This window comes from Capra hircus, chromosome 6 (genome assembly GCF_001704415.2).
Source record: "Capra hircus breed San Clemente chromosome 6, ASM170441v1, whole genome shotgun sequence".
In the NCBI taxonomy this organism is placed as follows: Eukaryota; Metazoa; Chordata; class Mammalia; order Artiodactyla; family Bovidae; genus Capra; species Capra hircus.
Window position 1 is genome coordinate 46824767 of NC_030813.1, and position 20967 is coordinate 46845733.

Below are 20967 nucleotides of genomic sequence, written 5' to 3' on the forward strand. Positions count from 1 at the left end.
GTGGCCAAAGTATTGGAGTTTCAGCTTCAACATCAGTCCTTCCAGTGAACACCCAGGGCTGGTCTCCTTTAGGATGGACTGGTTGGATCTCCTTGCAGTCCAAGGGACTCTCAGGAGTCTTCTCCAACACCACAGTTCAAAAGCATCAATTCTTCTGCATTCAGCTTTCTTTATAGTCCAACTCTTACATCCATACATGACCACTGGAAAAAGTTTTCTAAGATTCCATTTTATAGATGAAATGAGCAAGTAAATACATGTATTTTAATCTTATAAAGTTTCTCTTTCTCAGTTTTTGTTTCTATCATATTTGCTTGAGGCAGAAATGGACAGGAAGCACACACATTCTTACCTCATCCTAATGTCAAATACATGGCTATAAACTGGCACCTTCTAACTTCCATCATGTTATAACTTCCTGTGATCTCTTTCGGAGTCAGGGATTCTCCAGTGTTACTTTGAAATGTGATATTGTGAAAACAGTATCATATGTCTTTCATACAACTATGGGATAGCAAGTGGACACAATTAAAAACAAAACAGGTTCTTTAAGGAAGAAAAAAGTCAGTTACATATTCAGCTAACACTTAAATGGCAACTTTATGCTGAGCTGCTGGAAACTTACAATATGGTAGGAACATAAGATGTAATTTAGCAAATAGTTAGAAAATAAGGCAGCACATATGATATGCCATTTGGTAGGAATAGTAAAGTACTATAGAAATTCAGGGGAGGGAGACATCACTTTCAGTTGGTGTTTCTTCTACTTATAACCTTGTTTGTTCAATTGAGGATGTACCTATGCATGACTCATGCATCTTTTTTGGAAGCCTGCTTTTGCTAAATGGCCACAGGAATGTTCCTTTCTTTACTCTGGTGCTGGGTATTTCTAGCCTTTCCTATCTCTTCATTCTCCTCATTACTACAGCTCCTGTTGCTGTCTAAAAGCTTTCTCCACTTAAGCACAGTTATAATTTTTATCTTTAAAGTGCTGGTCCAAAATAATTATGTGGAGGTAGGATTGATGATAACAGTTAGGATAAGGGGAAGAAAGGGAAGCTGTTTCGGTACAGAACCAGGAATCTCATCCGTTATCACAGAAATAGCTCTTTAGCTAGCAGCAAAGGGAGGTAATGTAAAGGAGACTCCTCATCTTGCCTGTGTTCCTGTGAAAAATCCATACATGTGCACCCCCCCCACACTGTCTTATCTCCTGGAGATTTGCTTCTAGTCATCATCCTGTCCCCATTCTCCCCTGTCTCACACTGCTTCCTTTGGTCCAGAGCCCTGCTGCAGCTCTGAATCTCCTGAAATCTCTTTGAAATCTTACCCTTCAGGCTGGTAGAGCCCCCTTTTCAAGTCCTAGAAGCCAGTCCCATGATGAAGAACTGGCATAGCTCCAGTGGGCTATTGTGTTACTATTGCCAGGCCTTCGGAAGGCCATGGTGCTTACTTGATGTCTCTAGTGGAATCCTGACTCCATTAACACAATTAGCCGTGGCAGATTGCTCATATGTAATGTTTAACTCTTGAATTACTATTAATGCTATATGTCTGGAAGCTTTGATTCTAAGAGAAAATGTGTTTTGAGTTTTAAAGTTAAATAGTGAGCACTTCTTTTTTTTTTTTAATTTTTTTTTAAATTTTAAAATCTTTAATTCTTACATGCGTTCCCAAACATGAACCCCCCTCCCACCTCCCTCCCCATAACATCTCTGGGTTCTTTTAAATCAGGAGCCACCTATATTGTCAATGAACTTGGGGTCAGAAGATTAGAGTTCAAATTCTAGCTGTGTGACTACATTGCAGTTATATGTCCTCTCTTGGCCAAGGTTCTCTGTGTAGACTGTAGAGAAACAGCTGTCTTACAGATGTGGTTTGGAGATGTTAAATATAGTGTATATTAATATGTAAAATCCTAATCAAAGGGATGTGGCATTATGGTATTAATAATCACTCTGTTAGGCAGAACAAGTTCCTGCCCTTGAGGAACTCATCAGCCAGAGGGTAACACAAGCACGGACAATTTCATTAGAGCACACGGATAAATCCTATGGCAGATATTATGTACATGTGATCAGGGGCGTGAGGAAGAGCAACTGTAATCTAGAAATGGATAGATAGGGAAAACTTCATGGAGGAGTGAGTTCCTGATCTGGGTCTCAAAGGCTAAGGAAGAGCAGCCTGACAAAGAAGGAAGAAGACAGGCATGCCATTCCAGGTTGAAGGAATGACATGTGGGAATATGGCAGATTTAGGAAGCTACATATATGGTTGCAAACGTGGAGCATGAACTGTCTACTTGAAGTACCTAATTTGATTATGAGGGCCATTTACCTGACTCTAAAGAGGTAACGTTATGGTGCAGTGGTAAACAATTCCAGACATGGACTTGTTCTGAAACCTGGTTTGACCATTTAGTCATCTGTTGTAGCTAATTAAGAACTTTACCTTCATAAACTAACAGGTTCAGTATGATGACGAAAGTACCTACTTCAAAGATTTGTTGCAGTGGTTTTTGGAAATAAGCTTTGCAAGTCTCCCAGTGTTTAATAAACACTTAGTACATGTTAGGAACAGTTTTGTTGCTGTCCTGAAAGTTCTTAGAGTTACTTTTTCCCCCTCTCATTATTCTATAATCTACTGTTCTAGGTTAACAGCAGCATTTTAAACATCATCTTTTGTTCATTGTAACGAAATCAAAAACAAAGAATTTGAATGAGTTTTAAAGATGGTCTAGCTCAGTGTGATTATTTTTTGTGCTGAGAAATTGAGTTTCTGGGACTGGAATCAGGTCTGTTTTAATTCCAGAGTTCTTTCTGTTGATATTGGAATAAATTGTCCTAGATCACTCAAAGACAACAACCTGTAGCACTGGTTGCAGTTTCTAGCAGAAACAATAGAATTTAACAGTGTAGAAACTGACATTTCCATAGCTTTGCAGATAGATTTTTTAAAAAAATCTATATTTTTAAAGAAATACATTATCCTTCTCTGTCTGCCCTCTGGTGGAAATGCTGTTTAGCAACAGCACATGTGAAAGAGGCAGTGAGACTTGGATAATAAATAACTGGATAATTTTTTAAAATTTACTTCTTAAAAATTGAAGTATAATTGATTTCCAGATAATTCTTAATAAATCTTTCGCCAACAAAAATTCCTTACACAGAAAAGTTCCTCTTTCTGTTTGAATCTCCTTTCTAAAATGTGAAAATAGATTTTCATAATGGTTGTCAATTACAAACACATTCTGCTTCATTCATTTGAGAGAATCTTGTTGAGCACCTTTTGTGCACCAAGTGCTAGGGATAGAAGAGTGAGCAAGAAACTTATGCTTGAGAGGTATAAACAGATGTTAAGACAGTAATCATAGAAACAAATAATCATAAATGCTATGTTAAATGCTATGCCTAAAAGTGTGATATATGATCATATAACAGTGTTTGAGAAGGTTCCCCAAGGAATTAAAGTTTTAACTGCAGTATGAAGACTCAATAAAGTAAATAGGTAAAGGTGAGTCAGAGGGGTGGAGAAAAGGAAAGAGGAAATGCCATGTGTGCAAAGACTCCGAGGAAGGACATAGTATTATCTGTCGTAAGAATCAAAAGACAATTACTGAATTTGGAGCAGAGAAAGCTAATATACATATAGTACAGGTCCTGGTCCTGAGAAGATACTTACCAGGCATTACCAGAGAAACCAGATAGCATGAGAAAAAGAAGACGATGAAATGAACTCCCTCCACCCACCCTGCACACCAAAGCAAACTGTGTGCTCTGTTAGAATTTTGTGGTTTTACAGATTCATTGTAAAGAAAATTACTTTAGTGCCAGTGTAATTCTCTACTTATTAGATGGAATAATACTAGAATTTGGGTACTTTAAACATGTCTTCTTCTTCATTTGATTTCTCTTCTCTTCTGTCTTGTTTCATTGATAACTGAGAGAATATTCTGATGCACTGGAGTGTTTAGGCTTTTGCTGTGGATCAGATGAACAGCCGTGGATGTGACAGCATCTTATCCTGTTATCTTGGCTGAAGTTTTCGTGTGGGTGTGTGAGGTGCAGCTGTGCTGTCGGTTTCTTGGCAGAGTCTCAGACCAGGCAGTTCTCAGTGCAGTTCGTCTTGAATAGGAAGAAACTTAAAAAAAAAAAAAAAGCTACTTTGCATGTATTAAATTCAGTGGAAAGCACCCAGGGCCTGAACCTTTGGCTGATATTTATTCTAAGTTATTTGGCTAAATGGATACAGCAGCCTCGGGCACGTGCCCAGTCTTAATGGCAGGAACACAGGAAGGAGAGCGCATTAAAAAAAATTGTCAAAGCTCTGTCTCAGTATAAAATTATCAAATGTTGTATGTTACTTAAAAGTTAATTTTTGTGTAAGTTTTGTTTCTGATTTATTTAAACTTTTCTAAAGAACACTTAATGAAAAGGGCAGATTGTGAACATCCAGCTTTGTTTGCAAAAGTAAATTCATACTCAGGAAGCTCTCATCTCAGGTTTATCACAGATGGATTCTCAGATCTGCTTTTATTGCTCACTTTTTTTCTTCCCTCTCCTTCGGCCTTTTCTGTGAATTGTAAGCATTTTGTTTTTCCGCATCTTCAAAGTATGTATGAAGACGAATGTGGAGCTCTTCTTTTTTCCAGCACATTCACATCCTTTCCTTTGGATAAACTTGTCTTTGTTCTTCTTGAAGTTGGAAATGTCTTTAGCTGCTTCCAGTATTTAACTGCTTGTTTATATCTCTGCTGTTACTTGATATTACTCCTCTCACAGTAGCATAGGATCAGGTCCTGAGGTCAGTTGCCCTGGGTTGAGATCAGTTCTGCTGGTATCTTGGTCCCATTAACCTCTCAGTTTCTCGTCTCCAAAATGGAGAGAATCATGTTAGTGTCTCATAAGTTTTTGTTTCTTTTTAAGGCTTAAAGGGAAAAATGCATATAAAGGGCTTAATTCAAAGTAAGTGTCTAGGAGAAGAGATGTTAGTTGTCCTTTTCTCCATAATTTGGAGCCAGTCCCCTAGAATCCAGTAATAGCTATCTTAAGCTCTTTTGAGTGATCTCATTCAGTCTAAAGACCATCTGTATGCTCATGACTCCTAATTTATGTCTCTATTCCTAACCTTACTTTTCCCTAAGCTCAAGATTTGTATATATGACTGCTCTTGTCTATCTGCGCTTAAATATCTGATACATGCTTGAAATGTTTAGACACGTTATAATGTCTAAAAATAGAACTTTCTGTCTCTATCACCTGCCCCACTTGCCGCCCAAGTCTAGTCCTCCTCACGCTTTCCTGTCTTAATTAGTGGAAGCACTCTCTGTGCTTGTTGAGACTTCTACCTACCAGCTTCCATCCATTTCATCAGAACATCTAAAAGCATTTTCCCCAGAATATATCCTGAATCTGGCCACTTGTCCCTATATCCTCTACTAGAACCTTGGTCCAAGACAATAACTCCTTTTGCTTGGACAAGGACTGGTCTTATTTCTCTCTGTTTTCAGTCTTGTCTCCCACAATTCATTCTCCACAGTGGAGAGTGCTGTTTTAAAAGCATAGATTATTTACTTCTCCTTCTTCTTATTGAAAGATATCCAGAATTCTTGAAAATCTTTTTTGACCTGGCCCTTCTGACTGCTTTCTATCCCTCACACACAGCTGGTTCATTCCGTAAGGTTTTTATACCAGCTTTTAAGTCTGTTTGGATTGTTTTTTCTCCAAGGTCATCAGTGTTGGCTCCTTGCAATTTTGGGGTCTTAAATCACGTAACAGCTCCTCAGAGAAACTTACCCTGACATCTTTCCTTTCTTTTGCAATAGCTGATCATTATCTGAAATTCTTCCTCTTTTCTTCCTCCTTTTATTAATTGCCCCTCCCCACTCCCAAAAGAATTCATTTTATGAAGGCAAGAAGTTTATCCATCTTCTTTACTGCTATATTCCCAGTGCCTAGAATGGAATCTGATACTGAGAAGGTTTATAATGTTACTGGATGGATTGTTAAATGAAAGGAAGAATGAATAAATGTATATCTGTTAAGTTTTTTTTACAGCCAGGGAAATAGTAGATTATTTCCTCCTGTTCAAATTTGCATAGATGCTTATTTTAGAATTAAACATGCTGATGTTTTGTTCCCTTTTCCTTTATGTCGCTCTCTGTTCTAGATTGTAAGCCCTTAAGGGTAAGAGGTATGTCTCCATTGTTTTGAGCTTCTCATATAATGCCAAACATTATTTTAGTACTTATTAGTGATTGAATTGAAAATTCAATCTAACACTGTTATTTCCTCTGAAGTTACAGTAGTGTTATCTATGTATGTACATACATATATATAATTTTTATAAATTCTGAAAGCACATGTGTTTAAAATATTCTTTTGCTTTTTATCTTTTGTAGTTCATAATTGGACCCTTGAGGACACACTTCAATGGTTGATAGAATTTGTTGAACTACCCCAATATGAGAAGAATTTTAGAGACAACAATGTCAAAGGAACAACGCTTCCCAGGTGGGTCCTTATTATCCGAGTGTTGTTTTTTTTTTCCTACTCCTAGAGAATAAGGTCCCTTTTCAATTAAGTTACTTCTGTGGCTAAGGACTCAAAGGAAATATTATAAATATATCCATTCTTTGATACTTGTAAGGTATGAATTTGTAGGTTTTAATCAGTTTTTCCTGCTTGAATAATCAGGTCTTTTAAAAACATTATTCCTAGGGAAAGTAATTTTGAGAATTAGAAGATGGGTCAACTATATCTTTTTTAGATAACATCAAAGGACCAACCTCTGACCCTGTGGTAAAAGTAACAAAACTTATTCATTTGATATGAGAAAACCTATTTGAATGGATTAATGTACAGATACCTCTTAATTGTTGCTCTTTTAATAACAGCAATAACCACTTAATATTAGTGACAGTAAGTTAAATCTCAAAAAAACGTTTAATAAAAGGTAAATGATAGTAATTATTTTTAAATGTATATTACACAGAGATGCTTTGTATTATCTCATTTAAGCTTCAGGTTAAAATTAAGTATGTACTATTATTCCCATTTTAAGATTAAAGAAACCAAGTCAGAAAGAAGTTAAATATTTTGCCCAAGGTAGTATTTGAACCTGGATAGATCTGATACCAAAGTATAAGATGCTAGTTTATCCCTTAGATGTCTGGAATTAATTGTCACTACTTTTCTAAATTATATTTAAAAATTCCATTAGTTAACCTAATAATCACTAAAGATTTAAATGTTAAAATTTGCAGAAATTTCACTGAAATTTGACCCTTACAAGATTGTTCATGTTCCATTCAAACTTAGATTGTTCCTGTATCAAAAAAGACTTCAATAATGCTGTCTATTATTATATGCGTATTTCTAATCAATTTGCCTGCATGTATCTTATTTAAGTATTTCTAATCAATTTGCCTGCATGTATCTTATTTAAGTACACAGCTTTTTTTGCTTAGAAGTTTGTATTTTGGATCAAGTTGAAAGTTTTCATATCTCCTTAAATGTATCCTGAGCGTCAGTATTTCTGATTTTACTGTGCACATGACTATAATGATGAAATTAATGGGGTTAAGAGTCAAATCAGTAAGTGCATATTAAGTATTTTTTATATTCATGGTGCAACTAGATGCTGGAAAGAAGAAAAAAATTAAAATTGAATTCTTGCTTTTAAATAAGACAAGTTTCTAAGTTAAAACAGTATAGTAGAGCATTAAGGTGGGATTAGGGTTTTTTAAGTTGTTTATGTTAACCCTGTGACTTATATGACTTTTCTTATGTTGTCCTTTGGAAAGTTTCTTTACATAATAACAACATGAAGTTAACAGGCTGCTCAATATTTTGACTGTAAATGTTATGGCCACTTTTTTCTTTTAGTGAAGTGAACGTTTTCAGTTTTTAGTCACTAAGTCATGTCAAACTCTTTTGTGACCCCATAGCCTGTAGCCTACCAGGCTCCTTTGTCCATGGGCTTTCCCAGGTAAGAATACTGGAGTGGGTTGCCATTTCCTCCTCCAGGGGACCTTCCAGACCTAGGGATCAAACCTGCATCTCCTGAATTGCAGGCAAATTCTTTACCACTGAACCATCTGGGAAGCCTGAAAATTATCAGAGATCCTCAAATTCTGGTAGAATTGTTGAGAAAACATCACGCTTAATCAAGATAAGTTTTTCAAAATAGTGAACATGTTACTACAGAAGAAAACTTATAAATGTAGAAGTTCAACTTTTAGGTCAGCCTACTGGTGCCTTTTTGAATGGAGGGGAAAGAAAAATTGGCATAGTCTTCATCGAGCCCCTTTTATGTGGTGATAGAGATTAGATGAGTCCATTCAAAGGGGCAGTAGCAATTAATTACCTGAGTCACAAAGCTTTTTGTAGTGTAACTGTAGATAAAAGAGCTATTTGTAAGAATGTATAAGAAAATGTATTACACATTCCAGTTGTACACATACCTACAGTAATTCATTATTTTCTTTCCTTTCTGTGACTTTAAAATACTATTACATCTGTAGTAGGTAAACTATGTTAGGTTTCATATCATGGTTATCTTAAGCCTTTTACTGTGTTTTCTGTATTCTGTAATTCTGTTACCAGAGCTTATACTAAGGCTCTCTTCACCTGACACATGCCTCCTCATTCCTTTCAGACCTGGGTGAACTTCCCTGACATCCTCACCCACGCAGGTAGAATCCCTTCCACCTCTGGACTCATATTGAACTTTGCGTAAAATTCTGTTTTATAGTTTCATTTTTACTACATCTCATTGTCTCTCTTGAATTTTGTATACTGATAGTATTGCTATCCATTCTTACACCCATCCATGCATTCATTCACCTATTACATAAACATTTATCAAGCATCTACTTTGGCCAAGCACCATGCTAGTTTTGGGGATAAAGAGATAAGACACAGTTTGCCTTCAGGCACTTTAATAAGGGTCATATTAAAGATGTGACAAGAGCTTACACACAAAAGGTTACCCACAGAGATGATGAATGTAGGCATTTTCTATAGGGAAAGTTAGAGTTCTTTACTCTCTAAAGTTTTGTGGAAACCTCATAGGAGTTCTGTAACCTGAAATCTTCCTAAATAAAAGGTTCAGAGTTCAGTCATTGGAATCATAGATAATTGGGATTGAATCCCTACCTTACTTACTAATTATGTCATCTTGGGCAAGTTACAACTGCCTTAGTTTCCTCATTTATAAAATGGCAATTTTACATATATTATAGAATTCTTTGAGTTTGTAAAGTTCTTGGCACAGTACTCAGCACATAATACATGCTTATTTTTTTAATTGTCATTGTTATTAACAGTTTTATTATTATTATTACACTTCGTGTCAGAAGATTCGTCTTTGTATCCCACTTGGTTGATAAGAAATCTTAACTACTGGCCTACTTGGATTGGAAGTCCAAAACAAAGCAATTTTATTTCCTATTTCACCTGAGCCTTTTGGCACCCTGCAGACTTTCTTCGTTGCTAGTGAAATAGTTCTATACTTCTTATTACAGATATTCCTCAATTTATTCCCCCAACCAGCGATGACTTTTTCCTTTTCATTTATGGCTTCAGTGAACTTTTAAATAGTTTAAATATTAGAATGTAAAGGCACAGGTTTTTAAAATGATATTTATAAAGAAAATGAATATAATCTAAATTGAGAATGATTAAGTCTGCTGTGTTAATTGCTTACAATTTTCTTGTTGTTTATGAAATGATGGTAAAATGCCAGAGGTAATTTAATAATTATAAAATATTTTGAATTTGATAAATTTCTGAATCACATTAATTTATAGCATAAAGAAACCTTTTAGAAAACAAAAACATCAACATAACAATGAAATTATTGACATACAGTATTTGCACTGCTAAGCTTGCACTGAAAAGGTTTTTGTTGCATATAATAAAGTATTAAATTGCATTTGGGTGAACTCTTAATCATCACTAATATATATAAGTATTAAGTATGTTGCTGAAATATTTAAATGTACATCCTAGTAATATTTTTAATATATATGTATTTTTTAAATAAACAGGATAGCAGTGCATGAATTTTCATTTATGATCTCTCAGTTGAAAATCAGCGACCGGAGTCATAGACAAAAACTTCAGCTCAAGGCACTGGATGTGGTTTTGTTCGGACCTCTAACACGTTAGTATTCTCTTGCACAAAATATGATGAAAAAGAGTAATCAGATCATCTGTTGTTATTTAAAGAAGGGAAAAGTAAGAAAGGTAGTAGACCAGAAGAACCCTCTGTTGGGTATAAAGTACTATCTTAAAAGATTTATAGGATGAGATTTTCTGTCATTGAAATATCACGTGTGGTATTTTCAAGTCTGGTTACTGATGTAGAAAGTTGTAAAACTGTATGTAAGTTGATTAAATTTCTAGATTTAAAACTCTATAGTAGTTTTAATGTTATTATAGTTCGATATTCACTAGAGTCCTTTTTAAAAAAGGTGTATTCTCACTATCTTGATGACGTGAAATAATAAATCCTAACTGGACTTTATTAATTACCAGGGAAAGGATTTTTAAGATACAGATCAAAAACAGTGGCCCTAGAGGCCTGCTTGAAACTGTATAAAGTAACAGACTATTCTGGCAGAAGCACAAGGTGGAGAATATTATTTGATTGTTCTGAGGAAGTACATTTAAGAAATTGCTTTGTCATATTTGTAAGGAAAATAAACCTTCTTCTTTACCTTGACAGGAATACTTTCTTCCCAGAAGGGAAGTTTAATTTGTTTACGTCATTTAATTTCAGATTTCAGAAAGCTTTGGGGGAAAATTGTTTGAAGAGTACACATTTTAGAGGAATTTTATTTTTCAAAACGGAATAACTAAATTAATTCTAGAAAAAATGGCTTTCACAAATTATAAATGAAGAAACTAATGTTTGTTTTACCTCAGTTTTTGCAGTTAAGAGGCTTATAGATTTCTATGATACTGTGTTGGGGGTCCCCCTGCTTAAAAAAGGGTTACTGGAGAGGTTGGATGCATTCCATGAGTTTACTGGTGGTTCTTTTTTGGCTCAGGCTAAAAGAGCAGCTGGTGAAACAGCTGGAACCCCCCTTTGTGAGAGTTGGTGGAAATGCACTGTTGGTGGGAATTACAAACCCTAGGAAATAGAACACTATTGAAATGCCAAGCGTTCCATGGAGATGATACCCTTTCTAACCTTTTCCTTGTCCTGAGTTTTCAACTGAATCTATTGGGGATTGTCTTCTGTGAGATTCACTCTAGTTTTTTCATGTGAATTATTGGTTAAAATAGGAATTAAACTATAGCATTTGTCTCTGTATACAGATTGATTGGGGATATTTTTATTTTATTGATCCAAGAACAAACTACTCTGTAAGCCAAACAGTATTATCATTTGTAAAGAAACCAAACTAGTCTCAAAGAATGTTGAAAACAAATGTATTAATAAACAAACCAGTTTAGAAGTTAATGATGCATTACCTTTTTAATGTGTTTGTCTTAGAATTATTACTTGAGTGAATGAACCTTATGGTTGGAACACCCACATTAAGATTATTAAAAAGAAGAAAAAAAAAACTAGCAGTATCAAGTGAATGGAGATACATTTTAAAGGAGTTTTCACTGAAATCCTCACCAGTTCATGGTATTTGTTGTATAGTTTGAGACTTGTCCATCTTTTTATTATTATTTCTGGTGATTATAGTTCAGCCTGAATAAGTGTCATATTTGAACTAGAGCCTGAGCTGAACCTCTCAGCCTGAGGCAGAATAAAAACAAATCCTTTTGAGACTTGATCCTTCTGCCAAGGAGTGAAGAGAGAATCTCTTTCACTGTAGGTGAGGGTATCTGCTCTGAAAATATGAAGCGCTGAGGATCTCTGGCATAGAGCATGCTGTTTATCACACTGTATAAGCATGCACATTCATTTCTGTGGCGCTCTTCATCTTGTCAAACATGGAAAATATCTCCTTGCTGCTAGAGGTATGGGCAGCCAGGCAGTTTTTCACTGAACACCTGTAATCTGTTTGCAAGAAATAATACATCATGTTTTATTAGTTACCCTGCATCCGTCAATTGAGCCCCTGCTTTCAGAGATAAACTAGGAAATTATTTGACTAGCGGTTTCTGTGTTTTGTATTACTGAAGACAATAGGCCCTGGCTCCTTACTCCTTACTTTAGAAACAAGTAAGTGTAGGAGTTACTTCTATCCCTGGGACCTGTTTCCCTCAAGTCACTCAGATCTCTGACAAAAAACCACCTAAAACATGGCTTGTCATGATCATTTGACCCGTGGTTTCTCAACCTTGCCACTATTTGCATTCTGGGCTGTATAATTCCTAGATAATTCTTTCTTATCACCAGAGTGGGAGCAGGAAAGAGATTATCTTGTACATTATTGGGTGTTTAACAACATCCCTGGCCTCTACCTACTAGATACCAGTAGCAAATAGCCCTACTTCCACTTCCCAAATTGTCAAGCAAAAATTGTCAAATGTCTGCTGGAGGGAAATGTCCCTCTCAGTTGAGAATCACTGATTAATCCTAATTAGTTACGTGGCTACATGCTTGAGAAGAAAACTTTCTGGTGAATGATAAGGGTTTCAGTTTCTGTATTAAAGCATGGCCACTACCTAACTTGTCTGAAGGGAGGGAGTTGGGCTGGTGATAGTGAAGCTCGTTACGACTCTTCACCCCATAGAGGACCATTCTCTGTAGAATGCCCCAGGAGTTTTGTCACTCACTCCTGTACCAGCAGGGGCATAGTGCATCCTTGTGGGGTTATCTCTGCCCCCTGTTGTTGTTTAGTTGCTCAGTCATTTCCAGCTCTTTTGTGACCCCAGGGACTATAGCCCTGCCAGGCTCCTCTGTCCATGGCATTTCCCAGGCAAGGACGCTGGAGTGGGTTGCCATTTCCTCCTCCAGGGGACCTTCCTGACCCAGGGAACGAACCTGCATCTCCTGCATTGCAAGCAGATTCTCTACCACTGAGCCACTGGGGAAGCCCTTGCCTCCTATAGGCCTAGTATATCAGGTAGTTATCATAAACTCATTGATGATTTGAAGAAAAAGTTTGTAAAAGGCTGGGGCTTATATATGGGAGGGACATCTTCATGTTTTGTTTTGGTTTTAGATATCTACTACTTTTTAAATTAAGTGGCCATGTGTATTGAGATTTTGTGATACTCAAAGATTAATTGGCCATCTGTAATTCTTTTTATAGGCCCTCCTCATAACTGGATGAAGGATTTTATCCTTACAGTTTCTATAGTAATTGGTGTTGGAGGATGTTGGTTTGCTTATACGCAGAATAAGACATCAAAAGAGCATGTTGCAAAAATGATGAAAGACTTAGAGAGTCTACAAACTGCAGAGCAAAGTCTAATGGACTTACAAGAGAGGTAAGTAGGTAAAAAAGGCTATAAATCTTGTTTATGTGGGACCGTACAGTTTGTGAATATGTAATATGGGCATGTGCTTATGCATTTGTATTTAGGTTGATACATACATCAGGAATTGTGTGTACACTCACTTTCAAATTTTTAGAAAGGTCATAATTACAAATTTATTAAAAACTATGCAGTAGGGAATAAATGGGTATTAAAAAGATATGCATTAGGGAATAAATGGGTAGAAGACAAGTGGAAATCAAATGTAGGTAGAATTACATGTGTAGTTAAATTTTATTTTAAACATGACTTAAATAATTATCAATTTTTTAAAAGTGTTTTTCCTGAAGAGTGTTTCCATGCTATTTCCCTGTTTTTAGCCCAAGATAAACCGAATAGCTATCTAGTAGGTTACCTGATGTTTTTGTTGTCCAAATTTAAGATAAATAGAAATTGCTGCAAATTGTGATCGAAACATGTATATTATTGCTTGATACATATTTATTCACTAAAATAATGAAATTTTGGAAACTTTTATGAGGAATTGTCATGTTTATTCTGTAAGGCTTGAAAAGGCACAGGAAGAAAACAGAAATGTTGCCGTAGAAAAGCAAAATCTGGAGCGCAAAATGATGGATGAAATCAATTATGCAAAGGAAGAAGCTTGTCGACTGAGAGAGCTGAGGGAGGGAGCTGAATGTGAGCTGAGTAGACGTCAGTATGCAGAGCAGGAATTGGAACAGGTATTTACGTTTTAAAGAAGTGTTTGTGAGGAAATTTGTATTGCTACTCTGAGGATTTTTTAAAAATTTTGTTCCGTCTCCTACATTTTGTTCCATCATATATTCTTCCTTGGTCAGTAGTAGGGTCACCTGTCCATATTGTTAGCACTGGGCAGAGTTCATACAGCAAAAAACAGAGAACCAACTAAAAGATAAAGTTAGCATTGTGTTCACTCATGAAGTTCTAGCCCATGCCACGTTGTCTTGAGTAAACCTAAGATGTTTATTTAACATCTGTAGTATGTGTCAGTTTCTGACTATAACCTAGTAGTAAAGTATTAGTATATATAACGTTAAACTGCTCATGTTAATAATCTCTATTAAACATCTATTTGAATCCTGTTAAATGGTTTTAGAACATTCTGTGGTACAGATTTTGAAGTTGTCCAAAAGGTGTCCTTTCCAATATCTGCTTCTACTGTGCATTTTTTCTTTTTTTTCTACTGTGCATTCACTCAGGATGGAATTCAGGCATTACACTATCCTTCAGAGAAGGTGGGGAGGTCGCCGGAGAATATCTTCATAGGTAGATGTATTAGTTTTCTAATTCTGCTATAAAAAATTACCACAAACTTAGTGGCTTAAAACAACACATCGTTATTATCTTAGGGTTCTTGCAGTCAGAGTCTAAAATAGGTCTACAAGGCTGCATTCCTTCTGGAGGCTCTGGGGAGGATCTGTTTCCTTGCCTTGTCCAACTTCTAGAGGCTGCCTGCATTTCTTGGCTCTTGGCCCCTTCCTTCATCTTCAAAGCCTATTGCTCCAGCCTCTGCTTCCGTAATCTCATCTCCTTCTTCTGACTTTGACCCTTTCTTTACTGATAAAGAATCTGAGGAACAAAACGAAGGCAAGAAAGTGTGTTCAAGTTTAGAGAGTGACTTGTAAGACAGGGCCAAGAACTTAGGTATTCTGCCTCCCACTTTGCTTCATGCACTGTTGTCTTCTCAGTCAGGTGCCAAATACGAAATAAAAATTAAGTAATGAGTGAGTTTCGGTTTAAACTTAGACTCATCAGAAAATGTTCAGTGTATGGTACTAGTTCCTTCAGGATTGTCATTTTTGGTAGGACTTGTCTGACTGAATGCAGCTATCTCTTTGGTTAACTGTTAGCTTTTCTTTCTCTCATACCTTAGACATTGTCTTTTGAGTCTTTTCCCTGTAAGGAGTTTGTTCTCTAAAATGACTCCTAGATTTATTTTTCAGTCTGGTCCTGTTTACATGACAGAACCTTCTTTATACAGAATGTAGTAAAGAAGCAAGGAGTTCACAAAAAAAGCCTAGCCAAATTACCCTGTGTTTGAGAATTAATTTAATGTTTTTTACTTCTGTGACAACTCCATACCTATTCTCAATGAGAATTCAAGCCTTGGTTTTTTCGCAGTGCTAAACTAAAAAGTTTGATAACTGTTTTTCTGATGTTTGCAGATAAGAAAGAACAAATCAGAAAGCAGTAGAGGGAAATCTTCTATAGAGACATAAACTGATAGCATGTTGTAATGGAGACTGCCTCTCAGTGAGAGGGAAGACACCATGTAAAGAAGGACCTCTTAATCACGAGTATCCTAGTCTGGAGTTTGGAGCCTAGAGGCCTTGCACTCCATGCTAGACCCTAAGATTACCAGGATATTACAACCCAGCACAAATTTAATAATCCTAATGAGATCCTCAGTCAGTAAGTTTAAAGGAGAGAATTGGGTATTTAAAAAGAACTCCATCCAATATGATTATAGTAATAAGAAACACAATTTTATGAGTGCTTACTGTGTGCCAAAACTTTATGCTGTGTACATCATTGCAAATGGTTTGCTCATAAATTTTAATCCTCACTGTACATAGATACATTCTCATTTACAGATGAGATGTATATGCAGAGAGGTTTAATAACTTGCCATAGGTAACACAGCTATTATGTGGCGAGGGGAAAATTACACGTGTCTTATTCCAAAGTCCATGTTTTCCCGTACTGCTATTAAAAGCTTTGTTTATAGAAACAAATTTAACTAGAAAACTAATTTACATATTGTGTCACATAATCCACAGTTCCACATAGTTTAAAGCTTTATTGTATTTTATGTGATGGGTAATCAACTCCTCAAAATTAAAAGGCAGAAAAACTGGTACATATTTTGTTAATTTCCATTAAACAAGAGCTTTTGGATGAATAATAGTACCACTTTATATTTTGTGTGGTTTAAATACATAAATTATTTTGTTCTTAAAGTCTCAAGAAACTTAAAATCAGGACAAGTCATAGTACCCCTGTTATACACAAAACAATAAGCCTCAGAAAGGAAAGAACTTGTTGAAGCTCACAGACGTATACATCGTAAAGTCAGGTCCAGAAGCCAAGCTTTCATATACTTTGGTTGTTTTTGTGTGTGTATGTATGTGATACCATGTTTTTAGTTATTACTGTTTCAGTCCTAAGACACAAAAATTATATAATTATTATATTTTGAAACAACTTAATTTATCATTTATAAAAACTATTATTCAATTTTCACTGCATCTATTTTCCTCTTTATTGAGCTCTTTGGGGGAAATACATTTATGGACACAATATTAAGGAAATCTTAATGAGAAAAACATGAGCGAATTTGTTCAGATTATCTGTATACTTACCTGACAATGAAAATTTACAGAAATTTTAGCTTTAGAAGACGATGGGCATGTGACCTTCACTTTGTAGTGTTACATAGAACTCCGTGTCACAGGACCTGAGCTCAGCTTCTTTCTTGAGAGATTAGCAGGGACGCCGTAGGGCTCTGCCAGCTGTCTTATTAAGCACAGTATTGCCCCAAGCATATTGCATAGCTAATCGTGTCAGGCAAGCGTTGCTTATGATTTGTCTTAAGTAAGTAAGTGTTGTTTTACTTTCCCTGTTAATGTCTATATTTTGAATTATTTACTTCCTGTCTGATGGTTTTAGAGTTTTAAAAAGTTTTTAGAAAACTTGAAAAAGTTTTAAAAAGTATTTCTCTACATTTTTTTTCTTGTAGTATCTGACAGCTGTTCTCTTTATCAGAAATTTGTGTCTAGTATTCTAGTTTACCCTGGCAGGTAAGGTTTACTTAAATAAACTAGATTTCATCAGATCAGACGTTCCTTTGCACGTTAGTTTAGGGATGAAGTTTCAGTTTACTTAACTTGGGAAAAATTAATTTGCAGTTCTGGGGCTCCCGAAGCAGGATGCTCCATAGTTCACTCATCGCTTTGTCTGAAGGTCTTGAATATGTGTGCATAATTTCATAAACTCCATCCTGTATCTTTACACATCCTTAGCTTGAGCTCTTGCTAGTTTTTAAGTGAATCATTCCTAGAATAGGTTATCTCTTCCTCTGTGTCATTTTCTTAGACTGTCCCTAAGAGGTTTTTTGTTAGCACTTAATGCCACCTCACAAACTCACACACTAAGCATTTTAGTTTTCTGTTTATTGTCTGGCTCCCTTAAAAGTGAACTAGAAGAAAAACTTACACGTTCTGACACGGAAGCTATTCATAGTTTCCCTTGGAAAAATCAAGATGAATCTCACTCATTGTTTTCTTGAAATTTACATTTGGTATGCAGGCGTTAGTTTATCTACTTTTTGATATGTGAGAAGCAGGAAGAAACTAAATAGAGGTGACATAAGACAGACTATAAGGGGCAAATGTGCTCATAACAATGAGAAATAACTGGCATAAAGAAGATGTCTGAAAACATTTTTTAAAATGGTGTAATTACTTTAAAAATGAGTGTATAGTTATAGTTTATAGTTCCCAGCAGAGTCTATATAGTGTATAGTTCCCAGCAGAGTCTATATAGTGTATAGTTCCCAGCAGAGTCTTCTAGGAACATTAGAAGGGGTAATAGGACAAGTATTCACCCTGTTTTTGATATTTCTTCATATTCTGTCCATAAACAAACAAAAAAACACATTATGAGAAAAATGTAATCCATTTCAGTTGTTACATGCCCTGGGTGTTTGTCTCTCAGTTGAGTCTGGCTATTATAAACTGTGAAACTGCAGTATTGCAACCTAAGAGAGATGTAAGCTCCCTCTCACCCTCTGTCTTTTTACAATCTTGCTTAGTGAGTTTAAGATGTACTTAAACCTTTAACTTTTGTTTTAATGTTAGAAATATCATTTTAGACTGTGATTTTACAGAGAGTATAATTCAAATTGCTTTTTTCTTTTAATTCTGGTACTTAAAAAAATCTTAATTTCTTTTTTTTTTTAAAAACTTAATTTAAATAGTTTTTAAAAAGAGAAATTTCTCTTTCTCTCTCTCCAACCTCTGCCACTTTCCTTTGCATCTCTTTCTACCTCCCTCTCCTCCACTCCTCCTCCTCTTTCTCTCTCTTTTTTTTCCCCCTCCCTCCCTCTCAGGTTCGAATGGCTCTAAAAAAGGCGGAAAAAGAATTTGAACTCAGAAGCAGCTGGTCTGTTCCAGATGCACTTCAAAAATGGCTTCAGCTAACACATGAAGTGGAAGTCCAGTACTACAATATAAAAAGACAGAATGCTGAAATGCAGCTAGCTATTGCTAAGGATGAGGTACTCGACTATATTGACTAAACTTACTAACATTTCTAAAGGGATTAACCAGTTGGTGTATAAAGGCCTGAATAAAATTTGTAGTATCACAGATTCTTTCATGAATTGGAACTTAGTGGGTAGATTGACTCTTGTAATCATAGGCTGTAAAGTTACTTTTTTAAGAGAAGGGTATACCTTTCAGAATGACCTTAGTATCATTTAAAAATCATCCCTACTATCATGATCATAAATGTTTTATACAGAGCTTTTCTCCTCTAGGTTGCTGCTTCATATCTGATTCAGGTTAGTAGTTACTAGAACTTAATGTCTGACTATTAATAATTGTGTGAAATTATTGAGTCTTATTCTGATTTCTAGTGAAAAAGAACAATAAAAAACAGTGCAGTCACTAACACCTCCATTGCAGTAGGATATAGTTTATGTTCTTCTAGTTTTAAATAGAAGAGTCAGGTCTTTCTGATCCATGGAAATAAAGAGAAAAAATTCTCCAGAACAAAGTTTGGCTTAGGAAAGCATGCTTTCGCCCTCATCTGTTTTCCATTTTTAGAAAATAGGGCTATGTCTTGGCTAATAATTCTCCATTGATTTTATAATTATTAATATAGTCAAGACAAAATGAACCTTATTAGTGTGTGTTTTCTTCCCCAAACTGAGCCTTATTTTTCTCTCCTTGGGCTTTTAGGCAGAGAAAATTAAAAAGAAGAGGAGCACAGTCTTTGGAACTCTGCATGTTGCACATAGCTCCTCCTTAGATGAGGTAGACCACAAAATTCTGGAAGCAAAGTAAGAATCTTATTGCAGTTGTCTATTTTTATTGTGTAGAAATAAAATTTATAGACAATTTGTTTTAATTTGTAATTATAGACAATTTTTAATTTTAATTTGTTATTTATAGACAATTTATATTTTAATTTGTCATTTAATCATGTTCTATTATATCCTTTATGCTAATTCCAAGAGGGGATAATTTCTTATGGAAATTGGTTTACTGCCTTGGTCTACTCATATAGTTGCCTGTTTTCAGTGCTGTATTAAAGACTTTTGATGCAAGAAGTAATTCCTATATTGACTTTTCCAGGAAAGCTCTTTCTGAGTTGACAACTTGTTTACGAGAACGACTTTTTCGCTGGCAACAGATAGAGAAGATCTGTGGCTTTCAGATAGCCCATAACTCGGGACTCCCCAGCCTCACCTCTTCCCTTTATTGTGATCACAGCTGGGTGGTGATGCCCAGAGTCTCCATTCCACCCTATCCCATAGCTGGAGGAGTAGATGATTTAGATGAAGATACACCCCCAATAGTGTCACAGTTTCCCGGTAAGTGGTTAGTTCAAAAAAGAGTTGATACAATTTAAAAATTAACTTTGTACCATACCTTTTATGAATCATTTGCTTTGAAATCTGTAATAAAAATTTAGTTAATTCTTCATTTTTTTTTCTTTTTGTTCATTGTGTTTACTGTTTGAGAATACTGTGTAAGGTATGTGTGGTATACATATGTATGTACGCATGTATAATAGCACATCATACATGCTAAGTCATTGTATGAATGAAATGCTGAACTTTGAGGCAAAACATCTTTTCATATGATAGCATTATCTGTAGCAGAAACTAAAAATTAGTGGAAGACCTTAGAAACCTAAGTCCAATCCTAGCTCTGCCACTCACTAACCAACTCTGTGACTTTGAGCCAATCAATTTATTTTAAATTGAGTTGCTGTCCCAATAGGCATATTTCATAATATTTAGTTTTGCTTTTCCAATTCTTTTTATTTGAAAATATTTTCCTGCTGTATTTAACTCATAAAGCACTAAATCCATTCAACTTTAAACAAAGTTAAATGTGTTTATGTTTATAAAATGTATTTTTTTTGTGCCAGAAAGTGGTGCTTCTCCCAGAGGTGGTTTTAACATGTACAGTTTTCATTATAATTGCTTTGTTATGTATGCTCTATTCTTTGAAGATGTTTACAATGTTAAGAGTACATTTTGATAGAAAGGTGAAGTTTTAATATTTTATAATTTATTAATATTTGGAATTTTTGCAAGGTTATAGAGATTAAATTTAAAATATATATTTCTTACATTAGAAATTATTTGAAGAACTATTTATCCTTATTATTGCTTGTCTGATATGTTTTCCCAGTCTTTGTAACCCTTTTGAAACAGTATCTATAGAACAAGATTCCAAAGAATGGAGCGCAAAATTTAATCATTTATCAGTTGAAAATTTACACAGAAATTTGAGACAAA

The 20967-nt window shown here is 35.4% G+C and overlaps 1 protein-coding gene across 2 annotated transcripts in view; it reads left to right on the forward strand.

Moving 5' to 3' along the window:
• STIM2 (stromal interaction molecule 2) overlaps positions 1-20967 on the forward strand; it is a 175971-nt gene that overhangs the window by 138747 nt on the left and 16257 nt on the right. The window contains exons 4-11 of one of the 2 annotated variants that reach the window (XM_018049352.1): positions 6401-6512; positions 10052-10167; positions 13226-13403; positions 13957-14134; positions 18544-18711; positions 18973-18996; positions 19397-19497; positions 19793-20031. In XM_018049352.1, coding sequence (XP_017904841.1) covers positions 6401-6512; positions 10052-10167; positions 13226-13403; positions 13957-14134; positions 18544-18711; positions 18973-18996; positions 19397-19497; positions 19793-20031 — 1116 coding nt within the window. The remainder of the gene's footprint in view (positions 1-6400; positions 6513-10051; positions 10168-13225; positions 13404-13956; positions 14135-18543; positions 18712-18972; positions 18997-19396; positions 19498-19792; positions 20032-20967) is intronic. The other variant, XM_018049353.1, reaches the window with a different exon arrangement.